A 22299-nucleotide genomic window follows, 5' to 3' on the forward strand; every position below is an offset into this window, starting at 1 on the left:
CAGTTCCGCAAATCTTCCCTATCCCTATCCTGCCATCACCTTTTTTTACAGCCTAGTAGACTTCTGTGAGATTGTCTCTGATCATCTCCTCCTTCAGGACACAGCCCCATAGAAGTCTAGATGTAAACAAACGACCATCAGATCAAGATAATTGTGGCTCTGCGTCACTGCGTGGGGGGGGATGTTGAATTTTTAGGTTAGTCTTCATTCACAACATGCAGGCGCAACAGATCGCACATGCATCCCTGACCCTTTAGAAGTTATGGTGCACCAGAACACGTGGCACTTTTGGCACCATATGTTTGGGCACGTGCACCTTCATGCATGAGGGTGCCATTAAGAATTATTGGCACTGCCGAGTGTCTGCTAAAGGGTTGTGCTTTTTTGTGTGTTGTGGGAAAAAGTGTGAATGTAGCCTTAGGTCAGGGGAAATTGCACTTATGTAAAAATGAGAGTTGGGGACAGTTAGAAAATCTGCTGGGTTTTTGCAGTCTCTGTCCCCCCACTAGGACGGGAAGGAATGGGAAATCTTTTCCATGGAGAAACTGAGATCCCCACACCTTATCATTATTATCATTATTATCATTATTATTATTATTATTATTATATAGTATTTATATAGCGCCGACAGTTTATGCAGCGCTTTACAACTTGAGGGTAGACGGTACAAATACAATACACTTTAATACAGTAGGCCTTATGTCCAGTTGAAGCACTTTGTAAGGCTGTTGTCCATAGAAAATCAGAGGAAATCTCCCAAGTAAAGGCCCATACACACTATACGAAAATTGGAAGGAAATCGTCCGACGAACTATCTGCCGATTTTCGGATTGTTAGTATGGTGCTTTCGACAGCCAATTACAAATTTTTGGACGACAAAAACTGGATGTGCAGGCTATAAAATTTTAATCTTACGCCAACACAAGACTAGGCATGCTCAGAAACGAAAGAACACATACAAAACAATTCAACACATGACATCACTTCTGAAGTTGAATTCTATTGTACAGGAATTTGTGTATGAAAGTAACCTCTTCACTTTCCATATGAGACTAGCATGCAACAAAAAATGGACGACAGATCATTGGATAATCTATTCCTGTGTACGAGGCTTAAGGGACACTGCTATAAAAACAATTAAAATCTCACAGGTTTTAACTTTTCCTGCTTTAACAATAACTAGAAACGCATTTTTAAGCTTCAGAACGTCAAATTTTCCTTATTCTGTTGTCTGTATTGTCCATGGTTCTGGATATGTAATTAGCAGGTGGGTCCTGTATGGGGTCATGTGTGCGCCTGTTGTGGGTTAAGGGAGGTGGATCTATTTTTTTATAGCAGGAAGGATGTGAATTGTTTCTGTTTAAGAGCATTTTATATAGTTTAATTATGATGGTGTGTTTTGTTTTTTTACCTCCATGCTAAATTTAGGATTGCTTTGTTTCAGCTGCGCGGAGCTGTTAAAAATTTCAGAAATAGTGGTATATATTCTGCTACAAAGGCAAAAATAAACTTTGTATTCACTGGAGTTTAATCTGCTTATATTTTGGTTGCTTCTTTTTTTCCTCATCAACCTGCTAAATACAGCCGTGTTCAAAAGTTTGCATACCCTTGGAGAATTCTCTAAATCCTGAAACCAAAGTATGGCAACAAGCAAACAAATGAAATGACGCCTGTTCAAAAGTTTGCATACCCTTAGTTCTTGTTACAAGCAGTGTAAGAATAATTTCAACTCCACAGAGGGGTTGGTGCTGTGTCCATCAATGAACATCAGAGAAATGTATTTTACGGTAAGTCGAAAATCCCATTTTCTCTTTCGTTCATTGACGGACAGAGATCCTGATCTTCATAACCATTGGGGCGTCCCAAAGCAGTGTTAAACATGAGAGGTGGGAGCAGAAAAAAAATTCCCAAGGCTAAACAGCCAACCAGCCAACAAGAGCTCAACAAAAACAACTGGAGCCCACCTGAAAAAAAGTACACTCTCAGGAGGATCAGGTCTTCTAATCAGCAGCCTGCAAAACCTTGCAGCCAAAAGAAGCATCCGCAGATGCCAACACATCCACTTTTTAGAACTTTGTGAAAATGTGCACCGACGTCCCGGTGGCCGCCTCGCAAACCTGCGTCACTGACGCCTGATAACGGAAGGCCCAGGAGACACTAAGTGCCCAAATAGAGTAAGCCTTGACAGGGAAAGGAGGAACCTGACCCCTGATGGAATAGGCCTGAATAACCGTCTGTCTGATCCATCTGGAAATGGTCGCAGAGGAAGCACAAAACCCTTTCCGAGGCCAATCCATAAGCACAAATAGGGAGTCTGACTTTCTATTAGACTCCGTAGCTGCCAGGTACACCCTAATTGCCCGGACCACATGCAAGGCAATTTCCTTCAGATGTTTTGGCCTGGGACACAGAAGGCAACACAATGTCTTCATTCAAGTGAAAATCAGAAAAAACCTTTGGGAGGAACGATGGACAGGAGCAAAGAACCACCTTATCTCTGTGAATCACCAAGTAAGGTGAATGACACAGGATAAGGCCGCCAATTCCGACACCCTGCGCGCAGAGATGATAGCCACCAAAAATGCCACCTTCTGAGACCGCGTAAGCAAGAGAATCTCCAGAGGATTCTCAAGGGGAGGCTTCTGGAGGACCGAAAGCACCAAATTGAGGTCCCAAGGCAACAGAGACCGCACTGGAGGAACCAAATGTCCAACTCCCTGAAAAAAAGGTATGCGACAGGGAGTGTGTGGCCAAAGGGTCATTGGAAGAAGAAGACCGCCAAAGCTGATACCTGGACCTTGATGGTACTCAAGGTCAATTTCTGTTCAACCCCCTGTTGAAGGTCAAAATCCAAACCCTCTGAGAAGCAAAAAGGATGAACCTCAAGAGATGCAATGCACCATGCAATGCACGTCTTCCTAGAAGTAGATTTCCTATCTTTTAACAGTGTTGGAATCACAGACTCGCATAAACCTCTATCCACTGGTGTTTAACAGCCAAGCCTTCAAAGCCAGTGACTGTAATGCAGGATGGAAGATTGGACCTTGGGACAACAGATCCTTCCTGAGAGGAAGCTTCCAAGGAACGTCCGTGACCAGCTGTACCAGATCGGCGTACCAAGCCCAGCAAAGCCAGTCCAGGGCCACAAAGATGGCCTGAATCCCTTCTGCCTCGATTCTGCGTAGAAGTCTTGACAGAAGCTTAAAGGGAAGGGAAGGCATAAAGCAGATGATACAGACCCCACTGGGCTACCAGTGCATCTGTGGTGTCAGCCAGAGGATCCTGTGACCAAGCCACAAACCTCTGCACCTTTCTGTTGAGCTGAGACGCCAACAGATCTACCTCAGGGATGCCCCACCGGAGACACAACTGATGAAACTCCTCCGGATGAAGGGATCGCTTCCCTTGGTCCAACACCTGCCGACTGAGGTTCCTTGCCCTTAGTAGCCTGCGAAAGAAAAGTACTTTTTTCCCCCTGTGAGACCTTTAATGATGTCATCCAGGGTAGCTCCAAACAGTCGATCCCCTTGAAAGGGGTCATCAGTCAAGGTCTTTTTCTGCAGACCAGTATTTAAGCCAAAAAGACAGGTCGAAGGACCACTGCCGAAACCGAGAGCCGAGCCGCTTCCAAAGAGGCATCACAGATAAAACTGCGCTTTCTGAATGATCCCAACGTCTTTTGGGACACACCGGTCCCAGATGACCGCAGGGGAAAGGATGTATCGTAGATCACCATTCGGTGGTCTTAACTGGAAGTGATAGCAGGTACCTGTCAAAACTAGGTACCCACTCCCAGTCCCCCCCCCCCCCCCCCAAAAAAAAAAGTGACAAATGTTGCAGTGGAGGGGGGCTGGGTGTAAACAAGCTGACCCTCCCCTTTTGGGTGGAGCTCTGCTTTAATTTCTCCCCACCCTGTAATTGGGCAGTAAAAGGAAAGGGGCTGCAGAGCTCATCTCCCCGCCGCAGTCTGCTCTCTACTCCGATCAGCATTCTATAATTTTATTACACAGTATATTTGCGTAGTAGGCATGTGACGGTATCAGATTTCCATGCTGCGATTCATTAATTAAGGATTTGCCACGGTATTCAATTATATGAGAAATAAAGATTGAACATTAAGGGGGCAAATCCTTGTGGTCCAGAAGTGGTTAAACCTGCAGGAGGACCAGAGTTTTTGTTTATAAATTACCTTACTATTGCTTTAGGCCTGGGTCACGTGTATGCGGGTTGGCGGCCCACATTTTCACAGGCATAGCAGCTGATTGATTTGAATGGGCTGCCTGCAATGCCCTCGTTTACCACAGAAAAAAGGTGCATGCAGCATTTAAAAAAAATGCAGTGGCCGTGAAATCATCCCGCTTTTGCACCATGCGACTTACCTGCAGTTCCTGGACTGGCAAGCTTTCTGCGTTTTTTATATACGTGGGCCCAGCATTTAAAAACGCAGTTTGCGTTTGCAGGAACTGCAGGTAATTCGCATGGTGCAAAAGCGGGATGGATTTCACGGCCACTGCATTTTTTAAAATTCTGCATACACCTTTTTTCAGCTGAAAACGCAGGCATAGCAGCCCATTCGAATCATTGGGCTGCTATGCCTCTGCAAATGTGGGTCGCCAACCCGCATACACGTGAACCAGGCCTAAAATAAGCCATCAAGCAGTGTCTGGCCTACCTAGTGGTGACTGGTCCTGGCGCTAAGCTCCGATCTGATGGCCTGGTCATTAAGGGGGCATAATGCCATGCCTCCTTCATGCCTTGTCTCCTTTTTCATGTCATGCCTCCTCCTTCATGCCTTGTCTCCTCCTTAATGCCATGCCGCATGAAGAGACATGGCATGATGAAGGAGGCATGGCATGAACAGGAGGTGGCTTGGCTACCTAGGTAGAGGTGTTGAAGGGTACAGGGTGACCCATCTTAGGTTACCTGTGTGTTCTTCACATGCTGGTCCCATCCATCCCCACCTCTCCTCAGCACGTGGAAGGATTGACTCCAGGCAGGGGACTCCGACTGACAGGATAGCTGCAGGTGTCAGAGTGCAGTGGTGCGCTGTTCAGCCAATCGCGTCATCATGGCTTCTCCTGTCATAGGCAATATTACTGACTTCGCCTGTGACAGGAGGAGCCAAACTTTGCAGGATGGAAGTAGCTGCGTGCCGCTCAGTTCTTGGCTGACGGGTTCACTGACGGCTGACAAGTACAACCGCAGGCATAATGCGGGAGGCCCGCCGGTGACCCACTGAAATGCAGCTCACGTTTGGGAACTCCTGGTTTAGATACTTTTATTTAATGAAAAACAAACGGTATTTTAAACTGCCTATGATAACAATACCGTGCTTATTCAATACCGCGATTTATCGCATTACCGAAAACCGGCACATCTCTATTGCATAGTATACTTTATCAGTTGTAGCTGGCATCTAGAGTTCTGTGCATGAATGGGATAAAGGAATGATTTGCATGGCTTCATCCAGTGTTCTAAAATGTCTAATAATCTTTTTTTAAGTTTTGGGATATGTGATGGAATGAGACGTGAATACTTTCTATTTTAGGAAGGCTTTACTGTGCTATGCCATGCTTGGATTACCATAACCTGTATGGTTTATACTGTCTAGTTGAGTAAAGGGTGGAAAGCAATCCAGGCCTGGGCCATCAGTTGGAACATCTGTGACATATACAGGGACTATGTGTGGGATGACTGGGAAGTGCAGTGGTGTGTAGCATGTACGGATGATAGATGTGCAGTGCTGTTTGTTCTGTGTGCGGAGCTCAGAAGAATGGCTCTTTGTCCTCCTGCATCAGCCACTGGCAGGACAAGGACCAGTGCTCAGCGGGCACATTTCCCATTATTCATTGGGAGAACGTGAGAACTGCCTGGCAGAGCCGCTTCCTTTTCAGCTTTTATTTCATTGTGCCAAAAGTAAATTGAGTTTAGGAATGACGTGTCAGTTACCCAGGTCTCCTGCCTCTTTGTATTTATATTCTCCAGCTTATTTATATCTTCCATTGTTTTTATGGGCCATAGCCATTTTTAAAGCAGAACTCCTACTTTGAAATAAACATTTTGCTGACTTTCTATGACACAGTGGAAATTTTTTTCTGACACGGATCAGGAATTTTTATGATTTTTGGAAACTATTTTCATCTAGATGTGATTTAAAGATAGCTAGGCAAACAGCAAAACACACAGATTAGATGCATATAACGCAGCTCTTTTACCTGCCAAAGGATTTGTATTATAGTCTTATCTAGTCCCTATATTTTCACAGCTGCGTCACACATCACACAGTACCGCTATGTCTGGCCGGGTAGGAGACTTGATTTTTTTCTCTGCTGCAATTCAGTAACATACGGATCTTGTCCCTCCCCTAGCCTGGACTGGACAGCTGACTAATTAGCTCATTTTGATATCACTTTTCACTCTCCTTACAACGGAGAACTGCAGCACAACAGATTAAATTAAATATATTTTTTCGGAAATATCCTGTTTTTTTTCTCAGGGCTAATCACATACCTATTTTAGATTTATCTAACCGCAATCCTAATTTCACATTTCAGAACGTCCTGTAGCAGACAATGAACGGATGTACGATGTTCTGCAGAAATATGGGATGCAGTGGAATGAAGCCCGCTTCTTTCTGCGCCATGAGCGCCCACCATCTAGAGGATCAGGTAGGTTCAACACTTTTTTGCTGGTTTAACTGTATTTCTTGAATAGAGGTCAACTGTCAGTCATAGTTTTTGTTCAGAGAGTCCACAATTCTCTATTTGTGATCTATATACATTGCAATGATTTTAGGAAACTGTTTTGATTCTTAACCTTTGTTTTAAAGTGTTACTAAACTCATAACAGTAAAATCAGTCTGTACATGCAGGAAAGCATGCTTGGTTTTCTCACTGTGGAACCTAAGGAGTTAATCCTCTGCATTGTGTAAAAAGGCTGTTTGATCCTGTCTTTTTTGATCCCCCCCCCCCTTTCTTCCACAGTCCCCAATCCATTTCCTAATAGTACAAAGCCTTCGGAGGCACCCTGCACATATTTAGTTTTGTGTGTATTGCTAGAGTTTTTTTTTCTTAAGCGGGTGTATGTGATCAGCACATGACCGATCTGCACTATCCAGATAGGGTCAGGGGCCCTGCAGCCTCATAGGATAGTCAGAGTAGAATGAAAACTCTTCCTACAAGCTTTAACCAGATACTGATAGAAGTTAAAAGACTGCTATATACTGCTGTTGAGAAAAGGTATTTAGCAATTTTATGCATTTCCATGTTCTTTGTACTGTGGGAGACCAGATATAGTGAACGGAGAGTCCTGGGTTTAGTAACACTTTAAGCTGGCCATAGATGTATTGAAATTTGGCTGGTTCAGCAGGGACCAGACACATTTCAATTCATTTATGGCTGTTCCTGCTTGTCAGAAATCGTTCAAATTGACGATATCGCTCTAATGATCGACTTCTGTTGAATGGCAATGTTTGACAACATTTGTAAATCGGCAGCTGCTGCCGCTGATCAGTGTATTCTGACAGCAAAAGAGTCCCACCATCCGAATACAGTTGCACAGCAGGGAGGACTCCATCCACTTTGTTTGTGTGATTGGGTAAATCTGTTTTTCCCTTCCGTTCATTGACGGATACAGCCCCTGTCATTCTTGACCATTGGGTTATGCTGCCCGAAGCAGGAGTAGGACACTAGGCAAAAAAAAACATCTGGCTACACCCATGGGCAGTCCCAGGGGGTATACCCCCCTCTCTCTGCTATAATCACTCTCGGCCATAGTTTTTTTTTTTTTTCTGCCTAGTCAGGAGTAGGGACCTAGTTCCTTGCTTGGATCTTTGGTCCTGGCAAACTTTTTTAGATAGAAATTTTTTTTTCCTCCTGGATTTTTTTTTTTGTGAGATCTACTATCAACTGCCAGACTGGGCGACAGGCTGGATAATCTAGATCCAGTGGTCACCCCCAGTCTGGCCAGCGAGCGCGCACAGGCCTCAGCTCTGCGCTAGGTCGGCTGCAAAATAGCCCCACTGAACAGGGGCTAGCCCTGTGAGTTAAACGTCTCGCGAGGTCGCATATGACTTGGCCTCGGTCTGAGTTACAGCGTTCCTCCTGGCTGACAGCCCCCTCATTTCGATGGAAATGAGGATCTGTCTGGAGCAGAAACCACCTGGTTTCTGGTATGGTGAGTAGCTGTCCCTCTGGAGGGTTTTGGGGTGATTATGGGCCCCTCCTTGGAACGGTCGGACACCCGAGTTCCCCTCCTTGCCTAGTCCCTTATCCTGCCTCCCGCCCATTCACATACGCAGGGGATGTATTTTTTTTTTTGGGTAGTCTGGCCACTTTCCTGGGATAGGGGCAGGGCTCTAACTGGCAATGGGGGGTCGGGAGGGGTTGTCCCTTAACAGTGTGTTAGACATTTTTGGGGGTCCCCCTGGTGACTTATGGAGTCTTTGAAGCACGTTTCTCCACCTGATCCCCCCTCTCTGAGGCTGTGGGGCCCTCTGGGTCACAAACCATCCATCCATGCACTGACGGCGGTCCTGGAATCCCTTGTGTCCTGGGTGGTGGTGGCTTGTAGGGGACGGGCTAGCAGAAAGCACCCCCCACCTTCCCCTGCCTCATCTGTCTCATCAGATCCTGAATCTGATTTGGCAGATGTGGGTCATACCTTCTGGGTCTGTGACCACCTGCCTGGAATCCTCTGATAGTGAGGATGATTCCTCCATGTCTGCGACAGCACAAGAAAAGGCGCTGGTGAATGCAATGATTGTATCTGTTCGTGAGACCCTGAAGATGGAGGACACAGCTAAAGCTGCGACGGAGGTGCAGGTAGCCATCCAGAGCGGCAAAGGTGTTTCCTTTCCCCGCCTATTTTGACAGAATTGTCGCTACAGAGTGGGGATGACCAAAGCGTCTCCATGAGGTTCCTAAGCGTTTTACTAGGCGTTACCCCTGTGAGGAGTCCCTTCTTAAGAAGTGGACTGTGCCACCGGTGGTGGTCCCCCCAGCCTTTACGGACCCAGCTAAACGGTAGGCGGAAGCTGCGGCCCGCACTATGTACACCTTAGCTGGTTCGGCAATGAGGCTGTTATTTACCATGCCTGGTGTCACAAACTGACAGAGTGGGCTAAGCTCCTACGCTGTGACCTGGAGGGAGAACAGCTCCCTACTGCCTTTGCCGAGCTGGTGGACCAGCTGGTCCAGGGGCTGCAGTTTCTGTGATGCCTCTTTAGATGCAGTGGTCCTTCGGCATGTCTTTTGGCTCAAATGCTGGCCTGCGGATTAGACTTCAAAAAAGGCCCTGACTGATCTTCCCTTTCAAGGAGATCGTCTGTTTGGAGCTACCCTGGATGACATCATTAAAGGTCTCACAGGGGGAAAGAGAATGTTTCTTCTGCAGGCTACTTAGGGCATCATATGTTTTTTTTTTTTTTTCATCCCCCAGGGTCAACTGACAAGGGCTCAAAGCTTTTCAGGGCCTCCTCTGGTGGATCCAAATGAACCTGGTTTTGCAGGCTTCTCCAGACCCACGGACAAGGCTCCTTCTGCATGAAGGTGCGCCCTCACCCGTATCTGGGGTGGGGGGATGTCTTCGCTTGTTTCCGCACCCGTAGACTTCCCTGGTACAAGACAAGTGGGTCCACAAAGTAATTTGGTCCGGCTACAAGATCGAGTTTTGCTCTTGTCCCCCGGCAAGGTTTTTTCCTTCCAACCTGCGTCTGTCCCCAGACCGGTTACAGGGTCTGTTTGGGGTGGTACAAGACCTGTTTCTTCAAGGGGTGATTGTCCCAGTTCCGACTTCGGAACGTTTTCAGGCTTTTTACTCAAACCTGTTCCCAGTCCCCACGAAGGAAGGCAAAGCGCGTCCAATCCTGGACCTCAAGGCGCTAAACTGCTTTGTGTGGCTATCTTCACATTCCGGTATGTGCCATTCACCAGTGTTTTCTTCACTTTGCTGTGGGAGAGGAGCATTATCCATTTGTGGCGTTACCTCTTGGTCTTGCCTACGCTCCTCGGGTCTTTGTGTTGGCTCCGGTGCTAGCCTTGCTATGCCAACGGGGGATCGTGGTACTGGGTTACCTGGACGACCTCCTTCTGCGAGCGGAGTCTCCCTCTGCACTGGGGGACAACCTGGAGATCACAATACGAACTCTGCGAGAGTTAGGCTGGATTCCAAACCTTCAGAAGTCTGCTCTTGTTCCATCCATGAAGCTGGACTATCTGGGCCTGAGTCTAGACAGAGTGCTACTTTCTCTGGTCAAACTCCAATAATTGCAGGCTAAAATTCGCCTCCTGCTGTCCAACAGATGGTCGTCCCTCCAGACTTGCATGCTGGTGCTGGGCCTGATGGTTGTTACCTTCAAGGCGGTTCCGTTTGCACAGTTCCATACGAGGTCCCTGCAAAGGGAGATTCTGACCAAATGAGACAAGACTCCCCAGTCTTTGTAAAATCAGATCCGGCTGAGGAACGAGGGAGACCTTGATATGGTGGCTTCGTTCTCCGGTGCTTTGGCTGGGAAATATCCCCCCCCCCCCCCCGTATTAGACAGTGGTCACTACGGATGCCTGCCTGTCCGATCGGGGAGGCGTCCTCGGCAAGCATTGTGCATTCAAGCATTTTCAGGGGATCTGGATGCTGGAAGAATCCAGACTACCGATTTAATGTTTTGGAACTCCGAGTGATCAGACACTGTCTCCAGTGGGGCACCCCCGAGGTGGATCTGTTGGCGTCTTGGCTCAACAGAAAGGTGCATAGGTTTGTGGCTTAGTTAAGGGATCCTCTGGCGGACGCCACAGACACACTGGTGGTTCCGTGGGGTCAGTATCGACTGATTTACGCCTTCCTTCCTCTCAAGCTTCTGCCCAGACTTCTACACAGGTTCAAGTCATCTTAGTGGCTCTGGGCTTACCCCGCCGGTCTTGGTACGCCAATCTGGTGCGACTGGTCGCCGACCTTCCTTGGAAGCTTCCTCTCGGGGAGGATCTTCTGTCCCAAGGACCGATCTTTCATCCTGCTTTACAGTCACTGGCATTGACAGCTTGGCTGTTGAACGCCAGGTGCTGAAGGATTGGGGTTTATCTGAGTCAGTGATTACTACCATGTATGAAATCTACTTAGTGGAAGACGTACATTGCGTGGTGTGAGTCTCTTGGGGTTCCTCCTGGCTCCTTCTAGGTGGCTCGGATCTTAACCTTCCTTCAATAGAAATTGGCTTTGAGTACCATCAAGGGCTAGGTGTCGGATTTGGCAGTCTTCTTCCAATGACCTTTGGCCACACATTCCCTGGTGTATCTCTTTCGTCAGGGTGTCCGACATTTGGTTCCTCCAGTGCTTGGGATCTTAATTTGGTGCTTTCAGCTCTAAAGAAGCCTCCTTTTGAAAATATTCGGGAGATTCCCCTGCTTACATTGTCCCAGAAGGTGTCCTTTTTAGTGGCTATCACTTCTGTGTGCAGGGTATCAGAACTGGCAGTGTTATTCTGTCGTTCACCTTACCTGGTGATTCACAGGGATAAGGTGGTTCTTCGCCCCTGTGTCGTTCCTTCCAAAGGTTGTCTCTGACTTTCATTTGAATGAAGATATTGTGTTGCCTTCCCTGTGTCCCAGGTCTAAACATCCGAAGGAAATTGCCTTGCATGCCTTGGATGTGGTCCAGGCAATTAGGGTGTACCTGGCAGCTATTGAGTCTTTCAGGAAGTCAGACTCTCTATTTGTGCTCATGGATGGACCTCGAAAAGGGTTGTCCACTTCCCCTGCTACCATTTCTTGGTGGATCAGACAGCCGGTGGTTCAGGCCTATTCCATCAGGGGTTAGGGTCTGCCTTTCCCTGTCAAGGAGCATTCTACTAGGGTGCTTGGTGCCTCCTGGGCCTTCCGTCATCAGGTGTCAGTGACCCAGGTTTGCAAGGCGGCCAAATGGTCGTCGGTGCACTCTTTTTATAACACTTAAGTTTTTATAAAGTGCATGTGTTGGCATCCGCGGATGCTTCCTCTTGGCCATAAGGTTTTGCAGGTTGCTGTTTAAGAGGACCTGATCCTCTTTGAGGGTGTATTTATTTTTTTTTTTTAAGGTGGGCTACGGTTGTTTGGTTGAGCCCCTGTTGCCTGGTTGGCTAATGTTTAGCGTTGGGGAATTTTTTGGTTGTTCCCACCCCTCATGTTTAACACTGCTTTGGGACCTCCCAATAGCTATGAATACCAGGATCGGTGTCCGTCAATGAACGAAGGAGAAAATGGGATTTTTGACTTGCCATAAAATCCATTTCTCTGATGATCATTGATGCACCCACCCCTCTGTGGAGTTATTATTCTCCTGACACTGCTTGTTACAGAGTGGCTATAGCCGAGGGAGGGAGTTGTCCCTGCCCCCCCTCCCTGGGACTGCCCATGGGTGTAACCAGAATTATTTTCTGCCTAGTGTCCTACTCCTGTAGGGGGCAGTATAACCCAATGGTTATGAATACCAGGAGCTGTGTCCATCAATGAACATCAGGGAAATGGATTTTACAGTAACTCAAAAATCCCATTTTTTTTTTTTTTTTTTATGTAATCTAATTGTCTGAGATCCTGAATTTGGGGTTTTCACTAGCTGTAATCCATAATCCTCATTTAGGCAGATTGGCCCCATAGTCTTCAATAGGAAAGCATGAATGTTTTAGAAGCCTTTTGTTACATGTTTCCTGGCAAAGCAGCAGCTCTCCCCCAAATATCTGCCCAGATATGAATGGGGCCTATAACCTGAAAGCTGATTGGTTACTGGGCACAGCTGCACCAGAGTCTGCATGCACCAATTTTAGTAAATTCCCCCCAGTGTACCATGATGGATGTTGAGGCAGCATCCTCCTGATTGTGCTGTAACACCCATATACCTATCATCAGTCTTCTCTCGCCTTCCTGTTTTTCTTCTGGTAATTGGAAATAATACAATTCTCTGTAGACTGAATTGTATAGCATGTATTGTCGCGATGAAGAGAAGATTTGTTTGGTTATGGATTGTGCTTAGCGCCTCTTCTCTGCCTCCTATGATTAATTTCACGTGTTTATTATTTTTTTAGTTTATACATAAACCTCTGACTCTCAATGAGCCGTGCAGACGGGTTTATTCAGCTATACATGTGAACTGAAGCTGAGGATTGTGTTTTTATAACAAATGACAATGAAAAAATACAGCAGAGGATGTGTGTGTGTAGATCCCAATGCATGTCTAATACTCTTGGCAAATTAACTCTTGAAACGCACTTATTGGGATATGCCTACTTGTCCAGGCCTATCCTATTTCATCTAAGGCACGTGTGTCAAACACAAGGCCCGGGGGCCGAATGCGGCCCTCCAGGCCATTTCATGTGGCCCTCGCACCTCTCCTGCAGCTACCCCCTCATCTCTGTTCCTACCTTGTCTCAGCAGTCAGCAGCAGAGAGGAGAACAGAACTCCTCATACAGATTCTGTACCTCTCTGTTCAGCTGCAGCACCACCTGATCTCTACCTCCCCTGGTCTCAGCATTCAGCAAACTCTAGCCCTCCTCTGGTTCTCCTCCAGACCTTGCACTTTCTGCTTCCCAGCTCCATTCCCAGCTCCTTCCAGGAAGCAGCACAAGATAAAGAGGGTGCACTGTGATGTAAGGGAGGGTGGGGGACTTTTCACTTCTGATAGTGGGGGCTCTTGACATCTGATGTAAGGTGAGGTGCTCTGGACATCTAGTCTTACAGATACAACCGGCACTTTGAGGGCAACCATAATGCTGATGCGGCCCTCGGTGAAATTGGGTTTGACACCCCTGATCTAAGGTGTAGTGTGCTGGTAATCTGGGAACACTATATATACTTTTTACACAGTTTGTGGCCAGAATTCCCAGGCTCAGTGATGTGATCAATCAAGCTGATGAGATCCATGCACAGCACTCTGCTAACACCTTGTCACTTTGGGCCCTGGGCTCTGTACTGCCACCATACTTTCCCTGTAATGGCTGCCTTGCTTGGCTGCTTGTATTTTTCTGCTGGCACACTTGTGCGGGTGCATTGTCTACATTGCCGTTGCTACAGTGCCACCAGCAGTGAGGCCAGAGAGATGAAAATGAGGTGGGCTGGCTGTACACCAAGTTAAAGGTTCTTTGAGTGGATTTCTGTCTTGTATCTCCTGGATTGCATTAGTAGTTCTCTGATTTTACTTACCTGGAGCTACTCCTATATAGAAAACTTGCTGTGGGTGAGAAAAGTGAGCCATCTAACCATGCTGTTTTGTTGATCCTCTGATTTTCAATATTTGTTGGTAAGGGAATGAGTTAATGCGATTTATATCTAAGTGATGTAACCAGACATGAAAAGTGGCTTATCCATTCGCCAGAAAGCGAGAACTTCCTTCAGGCCTCGTGCCGGGCTGATACCGCAGGTTCCTGCTGACATTTTTATGGATGGGTTGATGCTTTTTTTTTTTTTGGAAACCTAAATTTACTCTGGCCTTTAATTCTTTTTTATTTAAATGCAGTTAATGCACAGAGAGCAAGCGATCCCAACTTAAAGCGGAATGGCGTGAAAAGCCCTGCAGACAGAACGTTAATGGAAAATGGGGTAAGTGTGATGTTGTGTATACAAACCAAAAAACACATGGCTGAAACATATACACACTATATACTGTATACACAAGTGTGTACACACACTTTCTGTGGTCACTGCCTTTTTTTTTTTTTTTCTCCATGTTCATGTACTCGTGTGACTTATGCAATATGGGTATCTGTTAACAGGTGAATGGTCCCAGAATGGACATGACTCTAGCTGAACTTCAGGAGATGGCAGCTCGACAGCAGCAGCAGATAGAATCCCAACAGCTGATGCTGGCTACAAAGGTAAACCCATTGGGACAATTTAGTGGAAACAATTGTTTGTTAAGTAGAGAAGGATGTGTACAGTAATCTAACACACCAGTAAATGGAGTAGAGAAGATTAAAGTGTTCTATGCAGTACATATTAGTCAATGAAATTTTAAGCTTACAGCAGTAAGATTAGTAAAGCCTGGTACACACTAGAATTTTTTCTTTTCCACCCAGCGGACTGAACAAAAAAAAAAAAAAAAAGCAGAGACTCCCATACTAACACAAGTGAAATTGTGTCCGAATCGCATGTGGTTTCCCGCACTTCTCCTGTGTGAGCCCAGGTTGAAGTCGCTATGACAAGCCTGTGTTCACACAGAAATCGCATTTGGACAGGAATCTCATTACATTCCTGTTCAAATCGCATTTGTGATTCTTTGCCATGCAATTTGAGCCCAGAAATTTTGTATGAGCTCAAATCGCACAAAGGTATCGCTTTCAGGTATCTGAGCATTTGCACGAGTACTCATACAAATGCTTAATAGCCGCACCAATACCCGGCATCAGTATCAATGCAACCCTACTGGCAGCAAATATATACAAAACTCACCCAAGCTCTACTGCCGTATAAGTGATGTAAAGACAGAGTGCCGGTGCTCAGGCCAACCAGTCCACTATAGATAAATCCAACAAAAAGCCGGCAACTCGGTTCTGCTTCTTAAAATTGATGCACAACAGCAAATACAATGTCCATTGATACTAACGCGTTTCAGCCTCATAGCATAGCGTCGAGTCAGCATTATTCACTCTGCTGACTCCACTAAGAATATTGAAATGTGAAGTATACAAAAAACTATCCTTAGATTCCGAGCGGGGACTGCGGATGTTTGGGGTTAGGGTTGCCATTATTTGACATGACTTATCTGGCTTCCTACAGGAACAGCGGCTGAAATATCTGAAACAGCAAGACCAGCGTCAGCAGCAGGCCAGCGAACAAGAGAAGTTAAAACGCTTGAGGGAGATCGCTGAGAACCAGGAGGCCAAGCTGAAGAAAGTGCGAGCCCTGAAGGGTCATGTGGAACAGAAGAGGCTTAGCAATGGCAGATTAAGTGAGACCCCCCACTTCTGTGGTGTTTTTTTTCTTCAGAAAATGTATCCCATAGAGGTGGCAATGTTTTGATTTTCTCTTCTTACTCATCAGTGGAGGAGATCGAGCAAATGAATAACCTTTTCCAGCAGAAGCAGAAGGAGCTGATGGTAGCTGTGGCTAAAGTGGAAGAGCTAAACAGACAGCTGGAGATGCTAAAGAACGGGCGCATTGAGGGTTACCATGACAACCAGTCTGCAGTTGCTGAACTTGACCGGCTATACAAAGAGCTGCAGGTAAGTTAATGAAGTGAATGATTTGCCATAAAGGACCCCTTTTGGTATATTTATCTTCAGTCCCTCCTAAGAGGCTGATCATTTTGCTCATAGCATATGTAAACCGTGGTGCTATTTATTATGCGGCCTGCCCAGTGTCACACAATCCTTTTTATTCAGAGTCTTCCCAGCAACTAGTGTATTCCCCACCCACCCAGGTATTTGCACCATGGATTCCATTCCTTTCTGTGGAAGGTCAGCTGGTTCAGGCTCTGGACTGATCCTGACTTTGTCGGGATCCACCCAGATGCCTGGACTGTTAGCGGACTCAGCCTCTGTGTTGCTGAGAGCCTGAGCCAGCTGCTCCCACCCTCTCCACATCACAGTGCTCCAGTGAGCACTGGAGGGGCAGAGCAGAGAGGTGGTGATTGACAGTCACAAGCTCTCTGCTCACTAAAGACCGAGAACAGCGATTATTGGCCATTGTTCACCAAGTTCTTGGTCTAGAGGCAGCGGGGGACAGATGCAGCATCGGATCAATGCTGCATCTACCTAGGTATGATTTCCTTTTTTTTTTCTCTAATCCCGAACTTCTCTTTTAAAAGACAAGTTCACGTTCGAGAACATGTTACAAGTTCCCTGTACCCGCCACCACTTTTGGAATCTAGCGCTCCGCCCACACGGCTGTGTCATTCATTCAGAGTTCTGTGAATGAATGAACTACAAGTACCAAAATCCTTTGCGGCTGTCAGCTTGTAATTCTCAATGAACTACCACAGTGCTGTTGTTTGGTAGTTTATTGATTCTTCCTCTTAGTGTAAAACTGCTTGTCCGTACGATGTTCGGGCAGACAGCTTACACTGACAGGAGACCTGCAATCTGCTGATCGCTGGTGCCATGCTTTCCAGGCACAAAAAAAAAAACGAACTAGTAAATGCACATTTTTTCACCTGCAAAAAAAATGTGCATTTATTTATTTTTCTCAAAAGGTGAACTTATTCTTTTAAGGTTGTAACAGGGAGGAGGAGGTAAATTAGAGGAGTACTCGTAGAGAAAACAGATGTATTGGAGGGATGTTCTTTGCATCCCTGTAACACACACCAAAGATCAAAGACCAGACTCTCAGCTTGAAGGTCGGGTCAGGTTGTGTTTTTTTTTTTTTTATTGAAACGAGCTATTATAATAGCAGTTTGTAGTAGACGGCATGTATCCGAAAAATAAAATTGCTGCCATCAGTTTTATAGACTAATATTGTTATATCAAAAATGACGGTTCTGGTTGACCAAATTGGAGCCTCTTCTTGAAAAAGTCTGTTCTCTGGCTGTGCCTGGCCTCAATTTTTTCCAGAGACTTGAACCAAATATATGCTTGTGAAGTCAGAGGAAAGCATTCCTGATCTGCAAACCTGTCGCATGAAATTCAAAAGCATTAAAAAGCCATTGGTTCAGCTTGATGGCCTGGCAACTAGCTTTTTTCATGCAAGCAGTTCACCATTGGCAGCCTGCATATTGTCAGCACAGGCTTTAAAACCTTTGTTTACTCTTATTTTGTGCCCATCGGCATAGATCTAGGTGTGCTGTCTGAGGTAGCTTTCTCTTTAGCTGTACAAGGCTTTCCTACCGTTTTTGTCAATGGCTGTGGATTAGCATGCAGAGCTTTGCCTGTTAGTCTTTTAGAGTCCGCTGTCTTAAGGGTCTCTTGTTGTGTGCCTTCATTCAGTTGAGGAACAAGCTGAACCAGGAGCAGAATGCCAAGCTGCAGCAGCAGAGAGAGAGCCTGAACAAGCGCAACTCGGAGGTGACCGCAATGGACAAACGCGTCAACGAGCTCCGAGATCGTCTCTGGAAGAAGAAAGTGGCCCTGCAGCAAAAGGAGAATGTACCAGTAAGTGACTTCCTGAACACAGAACAATTGAGTTCCGTGAGTAGAAAATAGCTGACCCTTGCTGTGCCAAGCACACTAGTCCTTGGGACTAAAGCCAAAATGCACTGCAAAGCAGGAAGAACAGGATGTGCATGCCTCAAGGAGAAATAGATGCCCCCATATACGTACATAATTACAAATGCTTTTCCTATTCCATAATAAGATCATTTAAATTTTTAATCCTATTGGTAGACTCGTATACTTTAGGCTACTCAAGTTAACTTCTATCCAAAAATATATATCCTTTTAAAAAGATCCTTAAATTGCAGCAGGTATAAAGCAATCACCTAGAGCTATGTACATATCTGCAGCAATCTTCCAAACCCTCCTATTGCACAAACCTCATGACCGTTTTGACAAAGCTCCAACACTTCTGGGTAGTTTTCCACCATCTTTAACCCATATGCATCTCTCTTGGGCCCATCGCTATGATAATCTGCCTCACTGGTCAGTTGAAAGGTGTGTTAGACAAAAAGGAGCTGGCAAGATTTGGCACATTCTATATCAGGATGGTTCAGCATTTGGATGTAAAAGCCAGATATTTATGTATCTGCAGGCACCTCTAAATACCTGTGCTTTCTTAACTGCACCTGTTTTTTATATAATTATGACAGATTAATAAATCTCCATAATTCCGGTTGATGTGTATTGTAAAAAGCTAGGGATAATGCTATTTCATCCCTAGATATGTATACCTGGGCAAAGAGCCCAATGGAACCATGACAGCTATAGAGTAGTCGATTTAGATGGGTTTCATTGAGGCCAGACCACACACTGCTAGTACTCACCTCTGTCTGTATCATCTATGCACAATGCTGGACAGTTACCTAGGGCATATAAAAATCCATAGATGGCAAAAAATACTTTTTTTTTTAAATTTATTTTGGCAAAAGGTCTTGGCTTTTGTATCTTTGAAATGGCCTGCCAGACCTTGCCTTACGAGTGACCATATGATTGCATAGATCATGCAATGTGTGTGGCGCAGAGTAATGTAATTTTTCACTGCAGGTCAGCACTGGCTAATGGTGAATTGTACACACTCCTTGCCCAGATTATAAAGATCACAGCTGTTCCTTAGAGTAGGTTACTGCATCCCAGTCCATTGAATGTTTATTATATGGCTTATTATAGAAGGGATTGTAAGAGGATCAAACCGGAATATCTTGTCCATGACACACCAGCCTGCTGACTCTTGTCATTTGCATATTAATGATGAAAGGTCTACAAGCTGCTGAGCTGTCATTACTTTTAAATGGATCATTTCACATCAGAACATTGAGCCGCTGAAGCCCATTACCGCAGTATTGTGTAATTACCTTCTAAGCTGGTATTTTTTTGCAGTAAAATGCTTATCCCTCCCGTCTTTATAGTTTGTTTTCGGACTTTTGTTTTTGATGGGATTCAAGATTATTTTGTCTGTTCCTGCTTTTAGCTTTGATATAATGAAATGAAAGGAAGGAAATGAATGCCTGTTTGCCCCAAAAGTGAAGCATTTAGAATGTTTGTTGTACCACTTGTGATAGATGGGCATTACCACCTTTCCAGCCAAGTCCCAACTTGTGTACTTTGACATCCCCCCTTCACCCTATTTTATAGCTGCTGTAAGGAGGGAAAGCGATTGAACTTTATATTGCAGTAATGGTGCTGAAGAAAGGCTCGGGTTCATTTTATGTTTTAAATGGTGAGAGAGGGGTTAGATCTCCTGTCAGGTTTTTACTGATGCATGTGTCCATGTATGTGAATGTTTAAGTAAATGATTTCCCTTGCTTTCCTGCCCATTCAGGAACAGGTTTGTCCTAAACCCCCATATATCCCAAATATTTACTTACATTTTCTTCTTTACCAACTACCCCCCCTATGGTTGCATTCCTTGCCAGGTGCCAGAAAGAAGTACCTGGCACTTCTGGAGGTGCATGTGACATAACTCTGCTTTCACACAGGAAATTTATAGATCACAAGTTTGCTTTATTTTACACAAATTGATCCCTTTTCAGCAGCATCTCACCATATCAGATTCTCTCTGGACAGAACATCTATAGACTTTGCGGTGCTGCACTTTTTTATTTCTTTCTGAGAATTTCTTTAAGGTATAAAGCCTGGACCCAAAAGTCATAGGTGTGCACCGCCTAATGCATTAGGGTGTGCACCCTAAAGCTCATATACACGTGTGTGCGTGCGTGTGTGTGCGCACGCGCATATATATTATCGGGGACCATGACCCAGGCAGAGACAGAAAATGCAATTAAAATCACACCTTTAATGTAATAGTAAAATTATACAAATCAAGAATGTAGTCAAAAACAGAAGCCAGGGTAAGGAAGCCAAAACGGGTATTCAGACAAGCTGGAATCAGGGAGCCAGGAATTGGCGTAGTCAGAAGCCAAAGATCAGGTTTAGGAACCAGAAGAAATGCCAGCCAGACAAAGTCAAACAGGAACACAGCAGAGACAGACACACAGGATATGTTGACCAAGGCGAAGACGCCAAAGGAATGATCAAGGCAGTTTAAATAGCCAAAAAGGGCTTGCTGTAGGGTGAACTAATGAGGCGAGTAATGGTAACCAGGTAAGTCACTGTGGAAAAAATAAGTGGCTAGTAATTATCTAAAAGCTGAGCAGCCAGAACACTAAGAAGAGAGCTGCTAAAAGCCTAGCCCTGACATATATGACCCTGGCACATTGCCCTACTGACACAGTGAAAGAAGTGCATAAACACCTCTGTTATGGCAGGGCCGGTAAGAGGGAGATCTTTCCCATCTTCCTGATGGCACACAGAGTGATAATGCTTATGCGCATGGGGTGATTAGAGTGTACCCAGGCACACCCAGCACACCATCTGCGCACACCTATACCTAAAGTATTTGTAAAGCCACAGCAAGCTAAAATAATTTCAGCTCTTAGACTTAAATACACATTAACCAGGTTATTTAGTTTCCAATGCTAAATAACCAGGGAAATGCCTTTTTTTTGGTGGTTATGTGACCGTTAATATAACCATACCCCCTCCCCCCACACACACCACAAATCCTCTTCTTTCCCCAGCTTCGAAGGGTGGTGGGAAGAGACTCGAAAAGTTACTTTGCCACTACCACCAGCTTCATACTAAGTGTCCTCAGGCTGTAGGCGGTTATACAGGGGTGATTGAATCAATCATAAAAAAATACATATATCAAAAGTTATCATTAAATCAAAGTCCCATATAATTCACAAAGTCCATAAAATCACTTATTGCACAAAAAGTCCAAACTCATTAATTTCACCGCAAAGTGAAAAATATAGTGCAGAAATTATAATGGTGAAAATATCACCCAGTGTCTTTCACCTAAAAGTTGAGAATCTCACCTCCCTAAAAAATATGGCAGCCTGTGTTTGTGGCTGGAGACGGCGGTGCAGGTGATAATGCTGCCAATCCCGTTGTGTGATTTTATGGACTTTATAAATTATATGGGACTTTGACTTAACTTTTGATATGTATCTATATTATGTGAATTTATTTATTGATCTTGCACGGGCACTTTTTGTTTAGCACTTTATCAGTTTTATCAGCGCTGTCCTATTTCATTTTGCACATTTATTCTTTTTCTGTGATCACAAGTGATTGCAGCTTAATAAATTACACATCTGTGGCACGGATTTACTTATTTCTATACAGTGATGTTTGTCATCCTTTATTATTTCCTTCCTGCAGCAGTTTGAATAGGAGTGTGGTAGCAATAATCTGACTTTGGGACTACAGGAGCATGATGTCCTGTAGATGGGATATGAAAGAAAGGCCACAAACTGATCATGCTGGGACCGATCTGCTTCTGTTCCTAGCATGGTCAGTTAGAAATAAGAGTTTTTTCAAAGGATCACCCGGTGTTTGCTGAGTTTTATAGCTCTTGGTGACATTAGAGATGGCAATGGGCTTATAATGTTACAATGCAATGTAGTCACCACTTTTTTAAAGAGGACCTACACTACGGCCTACAACAGCTATACCCAAAACCAGATACCCACCCCACGCCGTTTGTTTATATATATATATATATATATATATATATATATATATATATATATATATATATATATGTATGTGTATGTGAAAACAAACGGCGGGGGGTGGGTGTATATACACTCCGCTTACCAGGTGGTGTTGCAAGCATAGTTCGGGTGCTCACCCAGGCACCAGATCCAGCGTTGTCCCGCTAACCTCTGTCACCAGACACCGCTTGGTC

The 22299-nt window shown here is 45.1% G+C and overlaps 1 protein-coding gene across 4 annotated transcripts in view; it reads left to right on the forward strand.

Moving 5' to 3' along the window:
- TP53BP2 (tumor protein p53 binding protein 2) overlaps window positions 1-22299 on the forward strand; it is a 116920-nt gene that overhangs the window by 58089 nt on the left and 36532 nt on the right. For all 4 annotated transcript variants that reach the window (XM_082249265.1, XM_082249267.1, XM_082249268.1 and 1 more), the window contains exons 4-9: window positions 6555-6668; window positions 14477-14559; window positions 14733-14834; window positions 15736-15907; window positions 16000-16181; window positions 17880-18044. In XM_082249265.1, the coding sequence (XP_082105391.1) occupies window positions 6555-6668; window positions 14477-14559; window positions 14733-14834; window positions 15736-15907; window positions 16000-16181; window positions 17880-18044 (818 nt within the window). The remainder of the gene's footprint in view (window positions 1-6554; window positions 6669-14476; window positions 14560-14732; window positions 14835-15735; window positions 15908-15999; window positions 16182-17879; window positions 18045-22299) is intronic.

Source organism: Pelophylax lessonae (assembly GCF_965119305.1).
Source record: "Pelophylax lessonae genome assembly, chromosome: 3".
Classification (NCBI taxonomy): domain Eukaryota; kingdom Metazoa; phylum Chordata; class Amphibia; order Anura; family Ranidae; genus Pelophylax; species Pelophylax lessonae.